A 24,585-nucleotide genomic window follows, 5' to 3' on the forward strand; every position below is an offset into this window, starting at 1 on the left:
TCTCTCTCTCTCTCTCTCTCTCTCTCTCTCTCTCTCTCTCTCTCTCTCTCTCTCTCTCTCTCTCTCTCTCTCTCTCTCTCTCTCTCTCTCTCTCTCTCTCTCTCTCTCTCTCTCTCTCTCTCTCTCTCTCTCTCTCTCTCTCTCTCTCTCTCTCTCTCTCTCTCTCTCTCTCTCTCTCTCTCTCTCTCATGACGCCGGGGAAGACCAGTTTATTTTCTTTCATTACACATTCCTCTTTAATTTTCTTGTGTTTATTTAATTAATTAGAGTTAGCCTTTTTTCAGGACTTGTATTCGCGAAAGCCATTTTGTTATTGCTATTTTTCTATTGCTTTGTTCCTCGCCTAGTAATTAGCTCTTATTATCCTGAAAGGTATTTGTTGTAGATTATTTATAGAAGCGGGATATTTTATTACTCATGATTTGCCTGCGTCGCTACTCGTGATTTGCATTTTAATAAGTTTCAGTAAACCTTATCGAACAATTGACATTATCGTCCAGAATTACATTACCTGATCGAATTACTAATAGATCTTGTGAATTGGTTGTTTATTAATGAGAGTACTTTTTATTAATTGTGTGTGTAATTCTGTCAAACATTTCTATAAATGTTTCTTGGAACTGTTATTTGGTTTATTGTTTTTCCTCTTTTTTTTCTAAATTTCATCTACTTTTGTACAATATAGTTTCATTTATCCTATTCTTTTTTAATTTCCACTTGATAAAAACTTTCGATTTTATTCATTCTTGATCATCTGCATTAATCATATTTCAATTTTAGACTACCTGAAATTTCCATTTAATCTAACTTTTATTCTTTCAGTATCAAAATCTTCAAAGCTCTCATTTCATTAGATCCAGTTTTTTTCTTGCACATTCTTTATATATATATATATATATATATATATATATATATATATATATATATATATATATATATATATATATATATATATATATATATATATATATATATATGATCTTCACATGCCACTGCTCCTCACTTCAGTTGGTCAGATGTGTATTTGTCTCCCGAGTTGATTAATTATGTAGTTCCTAGATTTCTGTAATTTCTTTTTCGAATATGAGGGACACTTTTCTGCCTTAAAGTCTTAATTGCTTGTTGGGGTTTGAAGGTTAGAATTACTGCTTCCCTGAATCCTTCCCCTCGAGCTGCAAGTCAAGTTGGGAAAGAAAACTATCTCTCTCTCTCTCTCTCTCTCTCTCTCTCTGGGTCTTAAATTGCTTTCTGTTACATTCTAGAGGTTTGTTTGATTATAATCATAGTATATTGTCATCTGTCTGGGCCTATACACACACACACACACACACACACACACACACACACACACACACACACACACACACACACACACACACACACACACACACACACACACACACACACACACACACACACACACACACACACACACACACACACACACACACAGGAGCAGTTCCAAGTATTGTATATGTCACCCTTATGTACACACTGCCTTCGTATATATACCTACGTTGCAAACGATCCACACACACACACACACACACACACACACACACACACACACACACACACACACACACACACACACACACACACACACACACACACACACACACACACACACACCTCCGTCTTTGTTTACACCTTCACTCCCTCAAATTTCATTGGGGCAATTAGATTCTCCCTTTTCGCATTCCTCCTTTTCCTCTCTCTCTCTCTCTCTCTCTCTCTCTCTCTCTCTCTCTCTCTCTCTCTCTCTCTCTCTCTCTCTCTCTCTCTCTCTCTCTCTCTCTCTCTCTCTCTCTCTCTCTCTCTCTCTCTCTCTCTCTCTCTTTCTCTAGTTAAATAGCGTAAAATTGGACTACGCATACAAAGTGAGAGAGAGAGAGAGAGAGAGAGATTTTTCTGTTTAATTTTTGTTCACTTTTACGGTAGAACATTCCTGCATTTCACTCTTGATCCTTCACTGTAAGTAATAACATCACGAACTGTCATGTCTCTAATTCATTTTCTAACTCTTTCTTTCTGACAGGTTTTTTCTCGTCAGCTGGAGAAAGGTCACGTGTATTCCTTAATTAAACAAAATATTACACACACACACACACACACACACACACACACACACACACACACACACACACACTACCTATTATTCGTCATATATTTGTGTTTACTCTTATGGACTTGATGATGAGTAACGTATATATATATATATATATTCAGCTTCTCAGGAAAGGAGGTCAAAATATCTTCAGTCAGAGTGCGTATCATAATTTTCTGAAGTACTTTTATAGATAGAATAAGAATGTCAGACAAATTTATGTATCCCACAAGAATGCAATGACACGAGTACTTGGAAATGTAAGGTGGCGATTTCTAGTTCAATTGCTGCCCCATAAAGAATACATGTTATATTTTTTTCATGTTCCGGAACAGCTGAGATCAATTTTCCAGGCCAAATGACACCAGTATATTGTTAGTCAGTGGTCGTAGTCACGTGTATAAGCTTGTTTACGTAATGAGTCAGGGAGCTCGGCAGAAAGAATAATACAATGATTCATGAATAGATTAAGTAAATAAGGATAAATAAATAGATATGAGCAGGACAGTATTTCTTCAATAAGTAATTTTTATATCCATAGTAGTTAACATGTACGAGATTTATATCCATTATTCAATTAGTTTATGTAATTCAGATTAGATTAACTACATTCATAATTTAATCCAGCTTTTGATATTATTATTCATTTCGTGTTGAGTTTACTTTATTTGTGGAGCTTGGAAGGCATGCATGTCTTTTAATTTGGTGTGTTTAGCAATTTATATTTCTCTGTACCCAGCTGTCTACTTACATGTCTACTTATTTACACTACTACTTACCTACTCTATCAGTCGATGTATTTATGTCCATATCTCTTTCTATCTAGTTGAATCATATGTATCTGATTGTATCTGTATATATTTAGACCTATGCTATCTATCTTTCTATCAGTTAGCCTGTCTATTTATCTATCAATCTATCTATATACATTTATTTGTTTGTGTACCTATCAGTCGATTAGTTTATCTATTTATCTATCTATCAGTCTATCATTCAATAGATTTACCTCTTTTTTACCAGTCAACCTAACTAACTACTTATGTATCTACTTATATACCTACGTACTTATCTGTCTGTCTGTTAACTAATCACTCTATACAAATATCTGGTTACTTATTACCTGTCAGTCAGTAAATCTACCAATTTTTCTATCAATCAATCAACCAAACTAACTACTTATCTCTCTACCTATATATCTACCTACTTATCCGCCTATCCGTTAACCAATCACTCAGTACATATATCTACTCATTCATCAGTTTCCTTGTTTACACATCATCTCACCTGTGTGCTTCCCATCCACGTACACGGCGTCGGCATTGCTACCCTCTGGAAACGATGAAGACGCGCTGCTGGAAGATGTGAAGGGCGTGGCCAGATGGCGCGCTTCACCCTCCGCAGCGCCTGTTGGGGAGAGGAAGAGAGACACGGCTGTTAGAAATATAGAGAGAGGGAGAGAGGAAGGCAGGTATGTGAGGGGATAAAGGAAGGGGTCAGGTGTGCTTTGCGGTGTGAAGGAAGGAAGTGAGGATGCCGGAAAGTCGCGGTAGGGGTGTGGAGTAAGTGGGGAGGGTGTTAGTGTGTGGAAGTGGAGGGAACTGTATATATGTGGAAGGGAAAGCGACAGGAAACGTGGAGGAGGAAGGAAGCAGGGTGGTCAGTGTGGAGAGGGAGAGAAAGGGAGAGAGAGAGAGAGAGAGAGAGAGAGGGAATGTGAAGGGAGGAGAGACTAACTGGAGGAGTTTCGAGAGGGAATGGAGAGGGAGAGGTGAGGTGACTTGGGATTGAGGTGGAGATGTGAGGGAGATGAAAAGTGCTGGAGTGAGAGAGAGAGAGAGAGAGAGAGAGAGAGAGAGAGAGAGAGAGAGAGAGAGAGAGAGAGAGAGAGAGAGAGAGAGAGAGAAAATATGGAATTGAATGTGTGTATGTGTGTGTCTGTGTGTATGGATGGAAATAAAGATCTAAAAAAAGTAGATGGAAAAAATAAAATGATAAGGACTTGAATATGGAAGGACAGAGAGATGGGAAGATGATGAAGAGACACTGAAAGATTATATAGAAGAAGGAAATGTATGGAAGAAAAGTATGGGGAGGGAGAGAAAGGAGATGTATGTATGTATGTGTGTGTGTGTGGGTGTGTGTGTGTGGAGGTGAGGGGAAAGGAGGGAAGGGATGGACAAGGGCACGGGGCTTACATACCAGGGCCTCCCAAGGTAGTAAAAGTGAATGAATACATGAATTTCTACTGCGAGAATAACATTGTTTTTTTTTTTTTTTTTTTTTTTTTGTGTTTGTTCCCGGCGACTGCGTAATAGAGTAGCAATGTTTGTGTGTCTCTATTATTCCATTTTTTTAAGTACTAGTGGGTAAACATATTTCTCTCTCTCTCTCTCTCTCTCTCTCTCTCTCTCTCTCTCTCTCTCTCTCTTTCTCTTTCCAGCAGAAAAATACAGTTGTTTTCATGTTTTTTTATTTCTTTCGTGGTGTTTTTTTTCTCTTCATCATTCATACCAATCCTTTAGTTCTTTTATATTCCTCTCTTCTCTTTCTCCTTTATTTAGTTTTATTCAGTTTTCGTTAGTGTTTATTTGTCTTTTCATTTTTTTCCTTATTCTCTTTTTTTCATTATTCAGTGTTATTTATTTTTTATTTGTTCGTTTATTTTCTTATCCAAGTTCTTTTTTTCTGGTTTGTTTTCCTTCACTCAAGGTGGTTTTGTTCTATTAGCTACACTTGCCTTTTTTTTTATATATAATTTCGGTTTTTTGTCTCATCTTATTTTCATTTTTTTTTTTTAGTAATATTTGTGTTTAGTTTGGATATCATTCATTACCGTCCATTTTTTTCCCCTTTTTTTCGTTGTTGACTTATTGGTTTATCATTTCTACCCTTCTTTACTTCTGTTTCCCTTTCCGTTGTTTGTCATTCTTGCCTCTTCACATTTTCTCCCTATTTTTCATTTCTTTTTATTAGTCTTTTCCTTTTTTTTCATTCTTTATTTATTGGTTTTATTATTCATACCCTTCCTTACCTTTATCTCGTACTTCATTCCCTTCTGTTTCCTTTCCTTTCCGTTGTCCATTTACTCATTTGTCATTCATGCCTCTCTACATTTTTTCCCCATCCTTCATTTCTTTTTATTATTCTTTCATGGTATTTTTGCACATTTATCATTCATACCTATCAGTATTTTTCTTTTCTCTTTCCTCTGTGGTATTTCCCTTTTTTTTTTTTGTCCTTCGTTTTCCTTTCTCGTTTATCTTTTACATTTATTCTCGTTTTTATTTAAAATTTTCAGCTCTTTTTCTTTTTTGTTTTATCTTTTGTTGGTTTCCCTTTTTTGCATTTATCAGTCATGCCCGTCTTTCTCTTATTATTTTTTTTTTTTAGTTTCTCTTATATTTTTCATTTCTTGTTCGTACATATCCTTCCTTCATTTTCCTCTTTATGTTTCGTCTTTTATCGTATTTTCTACCTGTATATACCTTCATTTATCAGCCATGTCTGTCTTTGTCTTATTATTCTTTATTTTCTCTTATTTTGTTTTAATTTCTTATTCGTACATATCCTTCCTTCATTTTTCCTCTTTATTCTTCGTCTGTTATTGCATTTCTTTTTATTTTTTTACCTGTATATAGCTTTAGTTCATTTCCATTATGTCCCTTAGCTAATGTGTCCTCTTATATAACCTAACCTAACCTAACTCCTTTATTTCTTCCCATTATTTTCCCTATATCTTCATCTTTTCACCATAGTACATTCATATTTCTAGTTTCTTTTTTACATTTTCCATTAGATTTTCACCCTTCCACTCCCATTAAAACCAAAAAAAAAAAATTCAGGCTTAAAATTCATCTCCTGTACCTTTTCTTTTTTTTATGCAAATTTTCCCCCTTTGTGCTTTATTTCCCTCTTTTTTTTTTCGCTCGTTTCTCAATTAGGATGACAAAAACAAGAGGCTTTCTACATATAACAGTCGCTGGCAAACTAACTTCACGCTGGAGTGCATTGTGGCAATTGAATCTGCCAGAGAGAGAGAGAGAGAGAGAGAGAGAGAGAGAGAGAGAGAGAGAGAGACGTATAGGGGAAGGAGGTAAGGGAAGTTAAATAAAGAGACGGAGGGCGAGACACACGTTGAGGCTGAGAGGAAGGAATTCTGAGGACCTTGTCACAAAAATGAAAAATAAATGATAGAATAACAGAAAACGGAAGCGCAAGTTGCATTTCGTGTACTACTATGGGAGTGGAAATGTATTGAACGAGAACACTTTCTAAAATATTTCCTTTGTTCTCTTTTTTTTATTTTCTTCCTAAATGTTTATCTTTCCTCCTCTTGTTTTTTTTAATTATCCCTCCTCTCTTTCTTTTCTTCCTTTTCTCCCTCCATTTTTTTTTCTTACAGGAGAATTCAAGATAAAAGTAAAAATATCAGAATAAATTAAGGAAACGAAGAGGAAATGATTAATGTATAAATATAGATAATGAATATATACGAATTGTAATGGGAATGCAAATGAGTTCAGGTGATAATTAGTTGCAAGCAAAGTGTATCCATGAATTAATTAGTATGTTATGTGCTGATGTATACAGAATGGATTATATATGTAATGAAAAAAGGAGATTAATATATGCGAGAGTAATATTTATATTGGTTCATAAGGAGAGCAAGGAGGATTACAATACATAAAACCTGTTACACTCTCTCTCTCTCTCTCTCTCTCTCTCTCTCTCTCTCTCTCTCTCTCTCTCTCTCTCTCTCTCTCTCTCTCTCTCTCTCTCTCTCTCTCTCTCTCTCTCTCTCTCTGTGTTTTTTTCTTTTTATAGAATAATGTAAAATACGAGTATATCTTGTTATGAACAGAAGATTGGCTTTTGTTCATTCTCCTCCTCCTCCTCCTCCTCCTCCTCCTCCTCCTCCTCCTCCTCCTCCTCTTCTTCCTCCTCCTCCCTCATAACATTGGCAGAGAGCAGAAACTTGCCCCCGTAAAGAGAGTGCATTGCGCGAATCAATACATTTGAATCCACAATAGCCTTGGTGCCCTCGCTGCTGCATGCTATTTGTACATTCCTGGCGAAAGGTATGTGTCAATAATGCGCCTGATAGCAGCACCAGGAGGAGGAGGAGGAGGAGGAGGAGGCATGAGGAGGAGGGGAATAAGGAGCAGTTTTGGAATATTTATTGACCTGCAAACGGATAGAGTCGGAAGTCAGCCGGGGTGAAAACGGTCAGGAGAAAGGAAAGAAGGACGAATATTTCACGTGAGCGTTTGAACGTTGACGCGTGAATCACGGAAACGAGCGTCAACTCCCTTGTGACCCCCGGCGTGAGGAGGGCGAGGGTGAATGGGCGGTGATTGTGTGGCCTTCAGCGGAGAGTGACTGGTAGGAGAGAAGCGCGATGGTGGCGACTAGTGATACATGAAAAAAGGGTATAAAAAATGGGAGAGCGAGTCGTGTAGAGGAGTGAACACAGCAGGAACAAGTCATCAAGTTAGTTGACATGAGGGATGCAAAGGGTAGTGACAGTGTGCGGTGGCAGGGACGTGATGATGAACGACAGGTATTGATAGGCACAGGGAGGGATATACTCGCAGTTGTCGGTACAGGCATGTTGATTGGCGGTGGCCGTAGGTTTGGTGGTGGTAGGAGATGAGGCAGGGAAATGTAAATAAAAGGAAAATGAAGGGCGACCACAAGAAAAAATATCCTAAATCTGTCTTGTAAGTATTTCGTTGTGGTAGAGGGATTCCCCAAAAATATCCTAAATTCCTCTTGAAAGTGTTTGGTTGGCATTACAATTTTAAGTTTGCGAGTAAGCATCGTGGTGGAGGGAAAAGTAGCAACATCACGCTGAAATATCCTAACTTCCGTGTTTATACTTGTACAAACTCTTTTTTTTATTACTACTTTGTTTTGTATGTCTGTCATTTTACACTTAACAATATTGCCATAAACGTGTTAGAAATATTCCAAAGTAGTGACATGTTCCTTTCATTCCTTTCTATTTAAATGTTTAATCGAAATACTTCCCTTTTTCCTTTCTTTCCTCGAGTTTATCACATACGTAGTCAACAGATGAAGATCGTAAAAATAAAGCATCTACTTAAAACAAAGTAATACCATAAATAAATCACCGTAGATGAACCTGTCTTTGTTAAAATACACTCCATAAACTTGACTTCTGTTACCATGGTTACCTTCATTAATTTCCCATCCCTTGCCGCTCCATGGTAATGCATGGCAGCGCCTCAGGTATGTGTGGACCTCGGGTTGATGCACCAAGGCTCACACATTGTTAAGGGAGCCACAGTTGTAGGAAGGTAGATCTAGTTACTCACTATTGGTCCTGTACCGCTAATGTTACTGCTGCTGTTATTACAGATATTACTGCTGCTGCTACTACTACTACTACTACTACTACTACTACTACTACTACTACTACTACTACTACTACTACTACTACTACTACTACTACTACTACTACTACTACGATGTTGCTGTAGCGCATAAGTCCCTCCCAAACTGGTGTGTATCTCTATCTCAGGGACTCTCTCTCTCTCTCTCTCTCTCTCTCTCTCTCTCTCTCTCTCTCTCTCTCTCTCTCTCTCTCTCTCTCTCTCTCTCTCTCTCTCTCTCTCTCTCTCTCTCTCTCTCTCTCTCTCTCTCTCTCTCTCTCTCTCTCTCTCTCTCTCTCTCTCTCTCTCTCTCTCTCTCTCTCTCTTCTCTCTCTCTCTCTCTCTCTCTCTCTCTCTCTCTCTCTCTCTCTCTCTCTCTCTCTCTCTCTCTCTCTCTCTCTCTCTCTCTCTCTCTCTCTTTTTTTTTTTTTTTTATGGTTTCTTCTGTGGCGTAAATCTAAAGTCTCCCCATGCTGTTGCTTCCTCTCCTTGCAGCTGCCGCTGTTGTGGTGTGCCCTATAGGGACTCCCCAGACACGAACCTTCTCTCTCTCTCTCTCTCTCTCTCTCTCTCTCTCTCTCTCTCTCTCTCTCTCTCTCTCTCTCTCAAACACTCTCTCTCTCTCTCTCTCTCTCTCTCTCTCTCTCTCTCTCTCTCTCTCTCTCTCTCTCTCTCTCTCTCTCTCTCTCTCTCTCTCTCTCTCTCTCTCTCTCATTCTCTCTCTCTCTCTCTCTCTCTCTCTCTCTCTCTCTCTCTCTCTCTCTCTCTCTCTCTCTCTCTGGCACACAGCGTAGAGGACTTGAGGTCATGTCGCCTCCTCTAACAAAGTCCCCGGCCTCAAACGATCTCTTTTCGCGGTACTTGGCTTAGCTCTGCGCCGTGTAGCTCTTACCGCGACGAACCAAGTTAAGGCCTCTATTTGTTTGGAACAACTGTCTCTGTCTGTGTGTGTGTGTGTGTGTGTGTGTGTGTGTGTGCGCGCTTTTATGTATTATGTATATATGTACAGTAGTATGTGTCAAGGGAGGGACGTGTGTGGCACCAAGAATGAAAGGGAGTGGTGAGTAGGGAAAGGAACCGGAGTAGGAGGAGGGAAGAGGAGTAGAGGAGAGGAAGGAGGTGCGAGATGGTTCAATGGTTCACCTTACCGTAAAATTTGTGGCCGGGAGACAGTGAAGGATGGGCGGCCTGACGGGGAGGGAGGGAGGCGGACCACTGCGGCTTTTGAACCAGATGGAGGATTCAGCTCGAAATACTTCCCCTCTCCTTTTTCCTAGCCTTGCTCTTTCCGACATATTTTTCTTGGGCTTCGGAAATGCATCAGGTAAAAAAAAAAAAAAAAAAAAAAGAGTCGAGAATGATACATGAAAATCAATAGTCATACTCGGTTTTCCTCTTCTATTTTCTTTTTCATCCTTTTATCTCGTATTTTTTTTTTTAGCATGTAAAGTGTACCAAATAAAAAGAAAATAAATGCATATATAATCAAAATACTTCCATCTTTCCTCTCTGTATCCTGTTTTCTCCTCCCTTACATCCCTTGGCTTCGAAAATGTTGCAAAAAATAAACAAAAAAAGTAAAAAAGAAAAGATAAATGTAGGTAGGTCTCTATGTTTACTCTCTTTTTTCTCTCCCTTTATCCTGAGCGTCTCAAGTGTTCATCTCGTAAAGCTCTGAATCTCCTTTTCTGTTCACTGAGAGACGTGCACTTCTATTCCAAAACCGAACCCCGAACCAGAAGCATAAAACGTTCTTTGCTCAGGTAAACAGGGGAGCATCGCCTCACTGTGTGTCGTTTACTATTTTTCCTCCTGCAAGCGTGCGATAAGAGGAGGAGGAGGAGGACAAGGAGGAGGAGGAGGAGGAGCAGGGGGAAGGGGATGAAAAATATAAAAAAATCAGACAGGGAAAGGAGGTACAGAATCAGCAGGGAACGAAGGAAGGAGAGGTGATGGGAAATAAAAAGAAGGGGAAAAGGATTATAAGAGAGGAAGGATAGATGGTTGTAAGAGGCAGATATCTTCCCCCGTCATGCCTCAGACGAGCGGGTAACAAGGGTTTGAAGGGTGAGGAAAAACGATCTTCTGGAGGAGTTTAAGAGGAGGAGGAGGAGGAGGAGGAGGAGGAGGAGGAGGAAAGGAAGAGGACAAGGGGAGTTCCTATATTCAGAAAAAGAAAATGAGACTAGATTCTGTTTCTTTTCTGTCTATTTGTCTCTCTCTCTCTCTCTCTCTCTCTCTCTCTCTCTCTCTCTCTCTCTCTCTCTCTCTCTCTCTCTCTCTCTCTCTCTCTCTCTCTCTCTCTCTCTCTCTCTCTCTCTCTCTCTCTCTCTCTCTCTCTCTCTCTCTCTCCTCCTCCTCCTCCTCTACCATCATCACAGCTCCCAATTCCTCCTCCTCCTCCTCCTCCTCCTCCTCCTCCTCCTCCTCCTCCTCCTCCTCCTCCTCCTCCTCCTCCTCCTCCTCCTCCTCCTCCTCCTCCTCCTCCTCCTCCTCCTCCAACTTCTCTTCCTACTACACTTTTTTTCTCTCTTCTTCGTAACCATCCCTCCTTTTCCGTGTCCTTGTCGTTTTGCTTCCTTTTTGCTGCAGAGGAAGAACCTGAAGACACATTCCTGAGGGCAGGGTGGGTAGGGGTGGGCGGGATGGGCGGTGGTGGGCGGGTGTGGGCGGGGAACGGAATCTGCACCATGGTTGTGTCTTAAAAGTATGCTATTAGAAAGTAAACTGTTATTATTTTTTTTCCTGTTATTATTTTTCCTTCATGTTTCTTATTTTTTTCCTTCAGTCAAAAATTTCTGAGGTTTATATTGTAGTTTGTTTGGTTTTGTTTTTGGTTTTGTTTTGTTTAGTTATGTTTTATTTTTTTTTTTTTTCTCTTTCTATCATAAGTCGTTATTGTTTCTTTTTTTATTCCATATCCCGAGTCTTCTTTTCTTCAGTTTCACTCTCTTTTCCTCTGTTTCTACACCTTTCCTGTGTTTTATAATGAATATTTTCTCATTCCATTTCTTTTGTCTTTTCCTTTTCTCCGTTTCACTATTCCTTGCCTCTCTCTCTCTCTTCCTCCACTTTCCCAATTCTCTCTTTCTTTTCCATTACCATCTATTGTCTTTCTTTTCCCGTTTTCCTTTCTTTCTTTCCTGGAATAAGAACACAAGTCTTTTCCTGTTCTCTTCCTCTCGTGACTTCCCTGTAACCTGTTTCCCATCCCCAGAGTTTTCCCTTCAATTTCTTTTCTCGTTTTCTTGCCATTTTTTCCTCTCTCATTCCCTCTCAGCAAAAATATACAGTCTTTCTATCTATCTTCCCTTTACGATTCATTCCTACCTTCTCTTTTCCATCCTAAAATAGCCCTCCCATTTCTACTCTACCTTGCTACATTTTTTGCCCTCCTCCCTCCTCTATTCTTCCCATTCTTTCCCCTATACAGGCTACAGAAAGGAGCACGTCCCTTCTCTGAGTGCTCACGACATTGACTGGAAAATTTGCTTCCATTCTCAATTTGCATTAATATGGCATTTCTTAGACAACCATAGTATTAGATTAAGCCAGGAACAGCATGTATGTATGTGTGTGTTTGTGTGTGTGCGGTGAAGGAAAAAAGACACCTGCGTTTTCTACAAGGCACGTGTTCTTACCCAGCCATTACATCCTTGGGGCAGGAAGTGTTGTGATTAATTTTTCGTTGTAATCGCAGAAATCATAAATTTTCTCTCCCTGCGGCGTGTGTTGCTTGGAATGCATACATAATTTTGCCAATTTTTTTTTTTTTCTCGCGATGTTTATTTCTGCTGGTTTTCCTCTTTTGTCTTGGCCTTTCTCCTTCATAAATGTATTTCTTCTTATTCTTTTCATTTATATATTGTATTCAGCCTGATCTTTCTTATCTATTTCCGTTAATATGTCCTTTTGTTTGTGATTGTTTTTCTACCTTCTTCTATTTTCTCTAGTGTCTGATGGGGAAGTGCAGTGTATTGAATCGCAGCCAACGTACATGACCATCTATACAAATGCGAACAGTAGAGGCAAAAGCAGTAGTACGAGTAAATATTCTTTTAACCTTTTCATTGTTGCAATTATTCCTCATCATTCAAAGCACTGTAAAGAAAAAAAAAAAAAAAACGTTGCCATGGACACAGACAGAACTTAGTGCATGAAACAAACACTTGCTCTTGGCTGATACTAAAATAGAAAAGAGAATATGAGCGTTAGAAAAATTCGTACATAACAAGAGGGAGGGAAAGAAAACAGCAGAGAAAAGGCTAATGACAAAAAAGTACGGGATGTTGATATTGTGTGCCCCTCTCAACTAATAGTACAAAAAAAAAAATAAACGTTTAGAAAAATACAATGCAGTGATAGCGCTGATAATAATGATACGCCATGGAAATATATCATCTTTACAACTACCCATGAAAACACTTAACCAGGAGGAAAAAGGTCAATGTAAAGAGAATGTAAACGTACTCCCTCTGGTTCGTGCATCATTGAAGCGGCGCGTGGTGCAGTGTGGGCCGCACGTTCGTGGGTACATAACACTCATGAAGCTATTACTCTCTTTTTTCTCTTTGGCGAATGGCTACTGTATTTAGTTCATGGTGGTAATGACTCCAGTGATGCCTACAGAGTGTCTGATGATACATTCATACATACATACATAACAGAGAGAAGACAGACAGACATACACAGACAAAGAGATGCATACAGACAACTAGAAAAACAAAAACAGACAAACATAGAGCTAAATATACAGACAGTTAATCATACAAGCAGAAACACAGACAGACAGACAGATAGACAGATAAACAGACAAAACAGACAAATAGACATAAAGATAGATGCACAGCTAAATATACAGGCAGTTAACCAGACAGACAAAAACACACAGACTGGCAGGTAAACAAATAAACAGACAGGAAAACAGACAAATAAACATACAGATAGACACACAGCTAGGTATACAGACAGACAGACAGACAAAGACACACACAAACAGACATATAAACAGACAGAAAACAGACAAACAGAAATAGATCTATACAAAGCTAGATACAGAGAAAATTAACCAGAAAGACAAAGACACTGACAGACAGACAGACAGAGAAACAGATAAAAAGACAAAAAAAAAAAACAGACAGATCACCTTACACTTTACCACTGAAAGAAAGAATGTAAAAAGAAATCAGCGGAAAATTACGAAGGGGGACCAGTAAATGATTCAAATTAAGAACAGTAAATGAAAAGAAACTATGCACGTACACTGAGGCGAGTCAATTGTGGAAGAAAGACTGAAGAAATGAAGCTGACTGAAGAAAACGACAAAATGATGAAAGAAAGAAAGGAAATGGACAACTTGCTAATTTTCTGCGATGACAAAAAGTTCTATACACTGCTCCGTCTTTTAAATTAATAGAGGAGGAGGAGGAGGAGGAGGAGGAGGAAGAGGAGGAGGAAGAGAAGGGAGTGAAGTAAGAAAAGAAAGAAATGGTAATGGAGAAATGAAGGGTAAAAGCACATGCAAAATGGAGCTAGGGTACGTGAAGCGAGGGAAGAAAACAAAAATTGTGAAAAACTCTCCAAATGACTCGAAGCATGGTGTAAGAGAGAGAGAGAGAGAGAGAGAGAGACCGAGAGACAGAAAATGAATGAATACAGAATACAAAGTGCCGTGAATTCATGGATAAACTGAGGAAATATTTGAAAAAGCGTAAAAAACTGTAAGATTTATATGACTAAGTGATATGAATGGGGAGCTTTGCGAGGTGTGTGATGGGGCGATGAGCGATGGCCTGCGTGTGCGTGTGTTTGCGAAGCGAGGAGGAAACAGGGGAATAGAGGGGAAGAGTAGGAGGGAGAAGATAGGAGAGGAGGAGGATGAGGAGGAGGAGGAGGTGGAGAGAGAATGTAAATAAACAGATAGATAAATGCTGAGGGTGGAAACAGAAGCGACAAAAAGCTATTACGCAAATCTCACTTTTTTATGAATGTATTTAAACAATTGACAAATTTCACTAGAGAAAAAAGAAAAAAAGAAAAGTGTAAGGCGGAGATCACTCACTTTATGTTGTCAGAGAGAGAGAGAGAGAGAGAGAGAGAGAGAGAGCATGGCAACAGGCACCATGAATTCCTAGATTTTAAAAGTAAAGGAGAAAAGTTTCCATCGTACACCTGAAAAGTTTCCTCTAAGGGTTTTCTAAAGGGAAGGAGAAAGATGCCGGATGATGAGAGGAAGTAAAGATAAGGAAGGAAAGAAACGAAGAAAAAGAGAAAGAAAGAAAGCAGGAAAGGATTTGAAAAAAAGCATTCAGAGAGTAACATGAATATAAAAGAGAGAGAGAGAGAGAGAGAGAGAGAGAGAGAAACAAAGAAACAACTTACAGACGGTGAAGCATATAAAAGTTTGAAAGGCAGCATTAATAAGGAGAAGGACAGGGCAGTGAATAGAGGCGAGAAAAAAAGATCATGAAAGAGTAAAAGGTTGAAGAGGTCAATGAATGTGTGTGTGTGTGTGTGTGTGTGTGTGTGTGTGTGTGTGTGTGTGTGTGTGTGTGTGTGTGTGTGTGTGTGTGTGTGTGTGTGTGTGTGCTGCTGAGCAAAAGGGATGAAGTAAGAGAAAAAAAAAAAGAGACTGAAAGGGTGTGCAAGAAAAATGTAAGCAATGAAAGCGAAACACACACACACACACACACACACACACACACACACACACACACACAGAGAGAGAGAGAGAGAGAGAGAGAGAGAGAGAGAGAGAGAGAGAGAGAGAATATGTAGAAAGCAATCCTATACTATTGAATTTCTCCCCATTCAAGAAAGTCTCCTACATTGAGTGACACAAATAAATAAATAAATGTCTTCATACGTCGTAAATCGACAACGTTCAGCAAGTTGTCTCAAGTCGTTGGAAAAACTCTCTAAGTTCAGCAAATGGAGGCACGAAGAGTGAGTGGCGCTTGTGACTCTTAAAATTAAAGAGAAAAATGCAGGAAGCTCTTACGAGTCAACTGCCATAAAGATATTCAGTGTCCCTTCATGAGAGAGAGAGAGAGAGAGAGAGAGAGAGAGAGAGAGAGAGGTTGTAGACTCACACAATGCCAGACAAAGAGAGCGAAGAAAAAAAGAACTGAAGTGAAGATAGTTGAAATGCCACTCACTAAAGTAGATGGACTTAAGAATGGATAAAAATAAATAAAAATGACAGATAGAGAGACGGACAGAAAGACAAGACGACAGACAGGCAAGCATTGTTATAAAAAGACAGTGTAGTAAACAGATAGACAGACAGACAGGAAGATAGAGAGGCTTAGAAGCGGACAACAGGACAGACAGGCAAACAAACACGCGGACAGCTTCATTGCTCTGTAGTAGAAAAATCACATTATTTTAATCTCATTAGTAGGAGAAAAGAAGATTGACCTTTTAAATACGATATGTTTACAATGCAATTTGAGGATAAAAAAAAAAAAAAGTACAGGAAACATCACAAATTGATAAGTACTTAGAGATATAAAGTAATGGAAATAATTGTAATAATGCGATACGGTGTAAAAGGAATGGATATATCAACGGATGAAATAAAAGCAACACACATATTTTCTACGTGCTATTACATATGAGCGGGCGGTGAAGGCGGCGCGGCGCGGGACGAAGGGCAAAATTAAACACAGAATTGAAATGGAGACATAAAAGCGCTGAATACAAAATTGAATCAGCTGTGACGAGAGTTTGTGGTGGAAACGTTTTGCGTGAGAGATGAATACGTGAGGCGGGGCGAGTAAAGCATGTCAGGAAAAGAGACGGCCAGATTGTGCCTCCAATACACGAGTGTCAGATTGAGGTGACTGAGGAGACGTGCCGCTGTCCTCGTGTGTGTGTGTGTGTGTGTGTGTGTGTGTGTGTGTGTGTGTGTGTGTGTGTGTGTGTGAGAGAGAGAGAGAGAGAGAGAGAGAGAGAGACAGACAGACAGACAGACAGACAGACAGACAGACAGACAGACAGACAGACAGAGAGATAGAGAGATAGAGAGATAGAGAAATAGATAGATGGAGAGAGAGAGAGAGAGAGAGAGAGAGAGAGAGAGAGAGAGAGAGAGACAGACAGACAGACAGACAGACAGACAGACAGACAGACAGACAGACAGACAGACAGACAGACAGACAGACAGAGAGACAGACAGAGAGAATAACTTGCCTTTTATTAAAGTCAAACGTCTTCCTTCATTCTAAGCATCACGAAAGGCAAAAATTATATGAACGCAAGACAAACTGCAATCAGACTTAGAAATTGATCCTACTCACCAAAGGGATAACATGAAGCACTTTGAAAATATCATGACAAAATTAGAACAACATGAGATTAATCTTAAATGAATCGTGACTGAGAGAAGTAAATAATGAGGAAATTCCCAGCAGTGGCCAGCGACTCTTAATCTCTTCACAGTCATTACCATAAGCGGACTCCATTGAACTTAAAGACGCCAAGGAAAGAGTGAGGCTGCCTATCTAAACTTACCCTCTTATCTTCCCTCCCACTAAAGACTCACCTGAAGCTTATACCGATGACTCGTGAAAGAAAAATAACACACAATAGAAAAGAAAAGGATTTAAATTAAGTTTTGATGTATAAATGTTTGTAAATATGTTTAGAAATGCAATAAAGAAGAGTTAATTTCTAAAGTTTCAGAACCTATGAAAGGAAAGAATAAACGATGACTGGGCATGATCAAAATTTAGATGGAAAAAATATGCAAAAAAAAAAAAAAGATTAAAATAAATATATAAAATTTTAAAAAATTGCAAAAAGGAAAATAAATCTACTAACATCCATTTATTTTTGTATTGGGATCAACGTAAGTCTTCCCTTTTGATAGTACAGAAAAGAATGAATAGGTAGGAAGTGAAGGTGTTTGGTGAGGATGAAGAGATGATGATGAGAGTGATGTGACGGCGGAAACATGTTAGTATTAAGAAGGGTAATTTACTAATGGGGAGAGTGATGGAAGGTGTCAGTGTAAGGGGGAATAATGACACACACACACACACACACACACACACACACACACACACACACACACACACACACACACACACACACACACACACACACACACACACACACACACACACACACACACACACACACACACACTTGATGAAGAAGTTAATGTGAACAAAATAAAAGAAATGAAAGAAAAAGGAAGAAGTATGTTTATTTCAATTTCTTTTTTCTTCTTTCTGGAGTTTCTGATGAAGATTGAAGGAGAGAGAAATGCGATTAAGGAATAAAAAAAAATAGACAGAAAAATAAATACGAGAAGAGGAAAAGTAAAAGGAAAGAATTATACAAAATGAAATAGGAGGAGGAGGAGGAAAAGGAGGAGGAGGAGGAGGAGGAGGAGGAGGAGGAAAAGGAGGAATTCATGGAGAGCAAAGTGGGTGCAAAGTAGGTATGAATAAAATAAAAACACAAGGATTGCAAGAATAATGGATATGAAGAGTTCTTTTGAGACAGCGAGAGAGAGAGAGAGAGAGAGAGAGAGAGAGAGAGAGAGAGAGAGAGAGAGAGAGAGAGAAAAGGCGCAGTTTCATTGATGGGAGGAAGACTTCTAACGTCATCATCCTTTTCTCGAGCGACAACTATTGATATACTAGAAGCGATTTGATGAAAGAGTGGACGAGATGATTTGACCAGCCAGTGACGTCAGCTGCTCAAGAGACACCCACGTGAAGCCAAGGAAAAATGTTATATATATAAAATACTCGAGTATCATTTTTCCACTCCATAAAAAGAGGAATATCCATTGAAGTTACTGGGTTTTCTTTTTTGAGCCCTTACTTTTTACAGCTACCGTTCATATACAGACTTATTCAAAGGTAACCAAGGAAAGGAAAATAAAAGAACAGTGATAATATTAATGATAGATACTCACATAAGGCTGAGTCTTTAACCTGTAAGGGGACTGGCAAATAAATGGGCTTTTTTCTTATTTTTCTACTCCCTTCGGCTAGCTTCCCCTCTTACATAAAAAATAAATAAATAAATAAATCCTCCTATTTCACGCTATCGGTGGAAACATAGAGCGCAGTGAAGTTGTTGTGATAGGACAGTGAAAAGTAAAACTAGTGAGCCTTTCTTTTGAGATGCGGCGACACAGTGAGGGGAGTGAGGGACGGTGATGGGGCCTGAGTGAACCTTTGCCGCGAGGGAGGGAGAAAAACATGCTGAGACTTTACTCCGGAATGTGTTAATTAGATCATTGCCACATTCTCTCTCTCTCTCTCTCTCTCTCTCTCTCTCTCTCTCTCTCTCTCTCTCTCTCTCTCTCTCTCTCTCTCTCTCTCTCTCTCTCTCTGTGTGTGTGTGTGTGTGTGTGTGTGTGTGTGTGTGTGTGTGTGTGTGTGTGTGTGTGTGTGTGTGTGTGTTCCTTCCTGTTCCGTCCCCTTTACTTAACCTCAGGGATTCACAACTTAACGTCCAACTAACGCCCTTCCTTACACAAACACATTTACATATATATTTTTTTTATTCATGTTTATGTTTGTCAAAAGAAAATATATTTTTTGACCAATTTAAACTTTGCGTCACATTGTATCCGCCTGAGGAAGCGTGTCCCTCTCTCTGTCTGGTTTTGTGTACATTATGGGCCCTTTAAAAGTAAGGTGTGTTCTCTTTTTTCCTTTTGTCTCTCGCGTAATGTCATTGTTAGGTGTGGAAGTGTTGCTGTTGTTGGTGGTGGTGGTGATGGTGGTGGAGGCGGTGGTGGTGGTGGTAACAACAGCAGTAATGAAATAAGGTATAATGGCAAGGATAGTTATAGTACAGTTTTGGTAGTAGCAGTGATGGTAGTAGTAGTAGTAGTAGTAGTAGTAGTAGTAGTAGTACAGTATTATTAGTTGCTGTTGTTATTGTTCTAGTAGCAATAGTAGTAGCAGTAGCAGTGTTAATAGTGTTGTGGTAGTTGTACTTGTAGTAATAGTAGTAGTAGTAGTAGTAGTAGTAGTAGTAGTGGTGGTGGTAGTTGTAGTAGTAGTAGTAATTGTTGTTGCTGTTGTTGCTGTTCCTCTAATGCTAATGATGATAATGATAATAATGATAATAATAATAATAATAATAATAATAACAACAACAATAAAGAGTAACAATACAACAAAGAACAATAATATTCTCTCTCTCTCTCTCTCTCTCTCTCTCTCTCTCTCTCTCTCTCTCTCTCTCTCTCTCTCTCTCTCTCTCTCTCTCTCTCTCTCTCTCTCTCTCTCTCTCTCTCCCTGTTACATCTTTCTGTCGTCATTTTTTTCAAGATTTCTGTCGCATCATTTATTCATTCCGATCCCTTTCCCTCTGTCCTTCCCTCCTTCCCCTCTTCTCCCCATGGCAATCTTTTCCCCTCCCTCTCTTTTCTCCTCTCCCTCCCTCCCCTCCCTTCCCCCTACCTTTAGCTTAACACCTTACGCTCCACTTTCCCTTACTTTTCCCCTCACTCTCCTCCCCCTTCACCAACAGTGTTTCCCCCCACAGAATATTTAACTCGTGTGTTCCTTTCTCTCTCTCTCTCTCTCTCTCTCTCTCTCTCTCTCTCTCTCTCTCTCTCTCTCTCTCTCTCTCTCTCTCTCTCTCTCTCTCTCTCTCTATCTCTCTCTCTCTCTCTTTTCTCTATTCTTCTCTCTCTCTCTCTCTCTCTCTCTCTCTCTCTCTCTCTCTATCATCTCTCTCTCTCTCTCTCTCTCTCTCTCTCTCTCTCTCTCTCTCTCTCTCTCTCTCTCTCTCTCTCTCTCTCTCTCTCTCTCTCTCTCTCTCTCTCTCTCTCTCTCTCTCTCTCTCTCTCTCTCTCTCTCTCTCTCTCTCTCTCGGCTCAGCGCCAAGGGAAAGTAAGCAAGCAGAAATAAAAGCAGTTGCTGGCATATATTTCCCAGCGCGAAGTAAATGCTTTCAGGACGAGACACAAAGATAGAAGGCGAGCGAATGAAAACAATCACACAAAAAAAAAACAGAACTGGGGGAAGGAAGGAAAATTCAGGAAGTTTATTCGTGCTTGCAAATACCTTACAGATTGTTTACGTTGTTATTGTTTTATTTCTTTTATTCTTTGCTAATTTTATTTTTTATTTTTATGTGATTTGTACTTATTAACTCCTTCTTCACTGGAGCTCATTTTTATCATGGGTTTGGGTTTATGGAGGTCAGAAGGTTAATGGCCAGTCTTCACTAATTCATTCCTCACCTGAGTTTCTGAAGCTGTGTAAAATCGCCTGATAGTAAGATAGAATAAATATGGAAACGTATTTTACTGAAGGGGTTAATATACCGGGACACAAGGACCATATGGCGCTCACAAGGTCAGGGAGCGTCAACTGACTGTAAATTATGGGAGGAATAGCTATTAAGAAGGTAAGTAGGTTAGGTTAGGTTAAGTTAGATAGAAACGAAGATCGAAGATTAAAGGGATTGATTATTAGATGAATTCACAAATATGTTTATAGACCCCCCCTGCCAGCCATCCGCGCCAGCCTGGGCTACCAAAAGAACCACATCCACTTCCTGAAGGTGGATATTAACGGAGACGAGTGGAGTGTGATGGAGAAGTCATTATTTGAGGTGGTAGTAGTAGTAGTAGGTTAGGTTAGGCTAGGCTAGGTTAGATAGAAACTAAGATTGAAGATTAAAGGGATTGATTGTTAAGGTCGACAAATAGAATGATTAATAGCATAATGGATAGATCGATCAATGAATATATGTAATTAAAGAGAGATCGAGTGAATGAGAGAGAATTGTAGTTTATATTCACTTTCCTCCTATTAGAGTTTATTGTGGCAGGCTTCCCTTTTTCTCTTCGGGTGTGTATGCAAGTTTTGGTATGTTTGTCACGTTTTTTCTTCTTAGGTATGCCTTGCGGATGTTCCCTCGGGCACGTCCTCGAAGGGCAGGGGACGGGGGAAAGCATCGCGCCTTGCTGTGTTTTGCTTTCAACGTTGTTTTTGAGGTCGAATCAGATTAGTGTTTTTTTCGTCTTCTTTCTCACTCAAAATACTCTTGAATACATGGTGCATCTCTCTCTCTCTCTCTCTCTCTCTCTCTCTCTCTCTCTCTCTCTCTCTCTCTCTCTCTCTCTCTCTCTCTCTCTCTCTCTCTCTCTCTCTCTCTCTCTCTCTCTCTCTCTCTCTCTCTCTCTCTCTCTCTGTGTGTGTGTGTGTGTGTGTGTGTGTGTGTGTGTGTGTGTGTGTGTGTGTGTGTGTGTGTGTTTTCTCTTTAATTTTAATTAACCTAAATCATATGAACTTTGCAATTTCAAACTTCCATTTTTTTTTTTCTGTCAGATGTATCACACGAAAAACAATTATTGCATGTATACATTTGATTCTCTACGACCTTTACTTACTGTTCCTTTCTTTGTTTCCCCCACTTACATATATTACCACATATATATTTACACCTCTTCACATGTGTACGTATTACTTTATCCCTCTCATGTTTGTATATAAGTTGCATGCTTCCTGTGATGTAAGTGATATAATTTTTCTGTATTTTATTATTCTTTTTTTTCTCAGTCTGCCATTCTACCTTCCATTTTCACCCATTTTATATTTACGTCACAATATATTGCTGAATCACACTGATGTCTAAAGTATATATATTCTTTTATTATACTCATCATTTTGTTACCTGTAGCACTTTATATTACTCTATTACTTCCAATGTCTTTTTCCTTCAATTCACAGTCAGAAGTGGAGCATCTTATAGGTCTTAGTTCAACTGTATTTCTCCTTTCCTCCCGTTCTCAAGTCGTCTGATCTGTCGAGAGTCGCCTTACAAAACATGACAAGGGGAAGATTGCAAAGGGATTAGAGGGCACAGGATTGAGAGAAAGCGGATAACATTGGAAACTCTGAGCCTAGTATTGCACTGGACTTTTGGCGGTATCTCTTCGTATGTTAGTCTTGTTTTTCCTTTGCATAACTGAACCTTGGCATTATGGAAGTCATTTGATGGAAGGGAGGGCGGTAGGCAGCGCAAATATTATGTTCTATTACGAAAGTGTGTTTAGATTTGCATGTTGAAGAAAGGTTCTCTCTCTCTCTCTCTCTCTCTCTCTCTCTCTCTCTCTCTCTCTCTCTCTCTCTCTCTCTCTCTCTCTCTCTCTCTCTCTCTCTCTCTCTCTCTCTCTCTCTCTCTCTCTCTCTCTCTCTCTCTCTCTCTCTGTGTGTGTGTGTGTGTGTGTGTGTGTGTGTGTGTGTGTGTGTGTGTGTGTGTGTGTGTGTGTGTGTGTGTGTGTGTGTGTGTGTGTGTGTGTGTGTGTGTGTGTGTGTGTGTGTGTGTGTGTGTGTGTGTGTATATAAAACTTTGAATAATAGAAAAATGCTCTTACACACAGCCATGTAAACATTAAGAAACCTTACGTAAAGAACTATAAACACACACACACACACACACACACACACACACACACACACACACACACACACACACACACACACACACACACACACCTAAAGCAAACATACAAACGTGTAACAGTATAACTAACAGTTATAAGTCTTCCTCCCTCCACTCTCTCTCTCTCTCTCTCTCTCTCTCTCTCTCTCTCTCTCTCTCTCTCTCTCTCTCTCTCTCTCTCTCTCTCTCTAGGCTGTGTAACAATAATAATAAATAACAACAATACTAACATTAATAACGATAACAATAGTAATTCTCATAATATAATTATAATAATGTTAATAATAGCACACACACACACACACACACACACACACACACACACACACACACACACACACACACACACACACACACACACACACACACACACACACACACGTAAACTCAGGTAACAATGACTGAGATTGCACACACCAGCAGATAAGGGACAGTAATTGTGGGGTCCTTACAATATACGAGATATTGTATGCTTGTATGTGTGTGTGAGTGTGTGTGTGCGTGCGTGTGATAAATGAGACGTAGTAAGGCACATAAACAAGAAACAAGGAGACGTAAGAGAAAGACGAAGGCGAGGAGAAACGAGAACACCTGAGCTGGTTGAGGCTGCGAGGGAGAAAGATGAATAGAAGGAGGTGGGCACGACAGATGAGTTAAGAGGAGTCGAAATCAGGGCCAAGAGTGGACAGTGATATAGTGGTAGGAAGTCAGAGGCAGGGAGGGGACTAGGGAGGAACTGAGTGAGAGGGAGTCAAGGGGAGGGGAGAGAAGAGTGTCGAATGGAAGGGGAGCAGGAGATAGGTGAGGGCAGTCGAGGGGAAGGTGAGTTAGAGGAAGGGGGGAGGGAAGGGGAAGGAAGGGCAGGGAGCAGGGAGGGAGACTAGTAGTTATGGGCACAGTGTTATGAACGTGTTTGCTACCTGGTCGTCGGTCGAGGCACGGGATTTTGTCGACCATGTGAAAGCCCTTCTGTCTCTCCCCCTTTCCGCTCTCTCTCTCTCTCTCTCTCTCTCTCTCTCTCTCTCTCTCTCTCTCTCTCTCTCTCTCTCTCTCTCTCTCTCTCTGTTTCCTCCATTCCTTCGTTTCCTCCTTTCCCTATTTCCCTCGCTTTTCCCCTGTACTCCTCCCCTGACACTTGCGCCAGGCCAAACCCATGCAGTGAGGCTTTGCAAGGTTATATAAATCGTGATACCTCCCTCTGTACCTATTGTTCCCGGCGCTCCTTCAAGTGTTTCGGCATGTATAACTCGTGGCGCTGTCCAGAATGTAAAAGAACGGTTGAATACGAAGGTGGAATTAATGAATCTGGACAAGACGTCAATATGTGTATGGTTACTGTGAGAATTATAATGGAAAACAGAAAAGATAAATGGAAAGTGAGTTAGTTGTACTACGAAGAAATAAAAAGAATATCGTAACGTAAAAACTAAAGAGGAGAAACTATTGAAATACATAAAAAAATAGAAATGTAGGTCATATGTGGATTATGTTAATACCTGGAAAGAAAAAAAATAAGCATAGGAAAGGAGCAATTAGAAAAAAAGAATAGAGAGAAAGAAAGGGTAAAAAAAAGAAAAATGAGAGAGAAAGAGAGAAAACACAGAAAGACAGACACAAATAGAAACAAGAGGGGAGAGAAGAAGAACTTGC

The 24,585-nt window shown here is 39.7% G+C and overlaps 1 protein-coding gene across 2 annotated transcripts in view; it reads right to left on the reverse strand.

The window, feature by feature from the left end:
- The window catches only part of LOC123498578, a 168,635-nt gene that overhangs the window by 36,108 nt on the left and 107,942 nt on the right, over positions 1–24,585 (reverse strand). For both annotated transcript variants that reach the window (XM_045245830.1, XM_045245831.1), the window contains exon 2: positions 3,392–3,511. In XM_045245830.1, the coding sequence (XP_045101765.1) occupies positions 3,392–3,511 (120 nt within the window). The remainder of the gene's footprint in view (positions 1–3,391; positions 3,512–24,585) is intronic.

This window comes from Portunus trituberculatus, chromosome 48 (assembly GCF_017591435.1).
Source record: "Portunus trituberculatus isolate SZX2019 chromosome 48, ASM1759143v1, whole genome shotgun sequence".
NCBI classification, from domain to species: Eukaryota; Metazoa; Arthropoda; class Malacostraca; order Decapoda; family Portunidae; genus Portunus; species Portunus trituberculatus.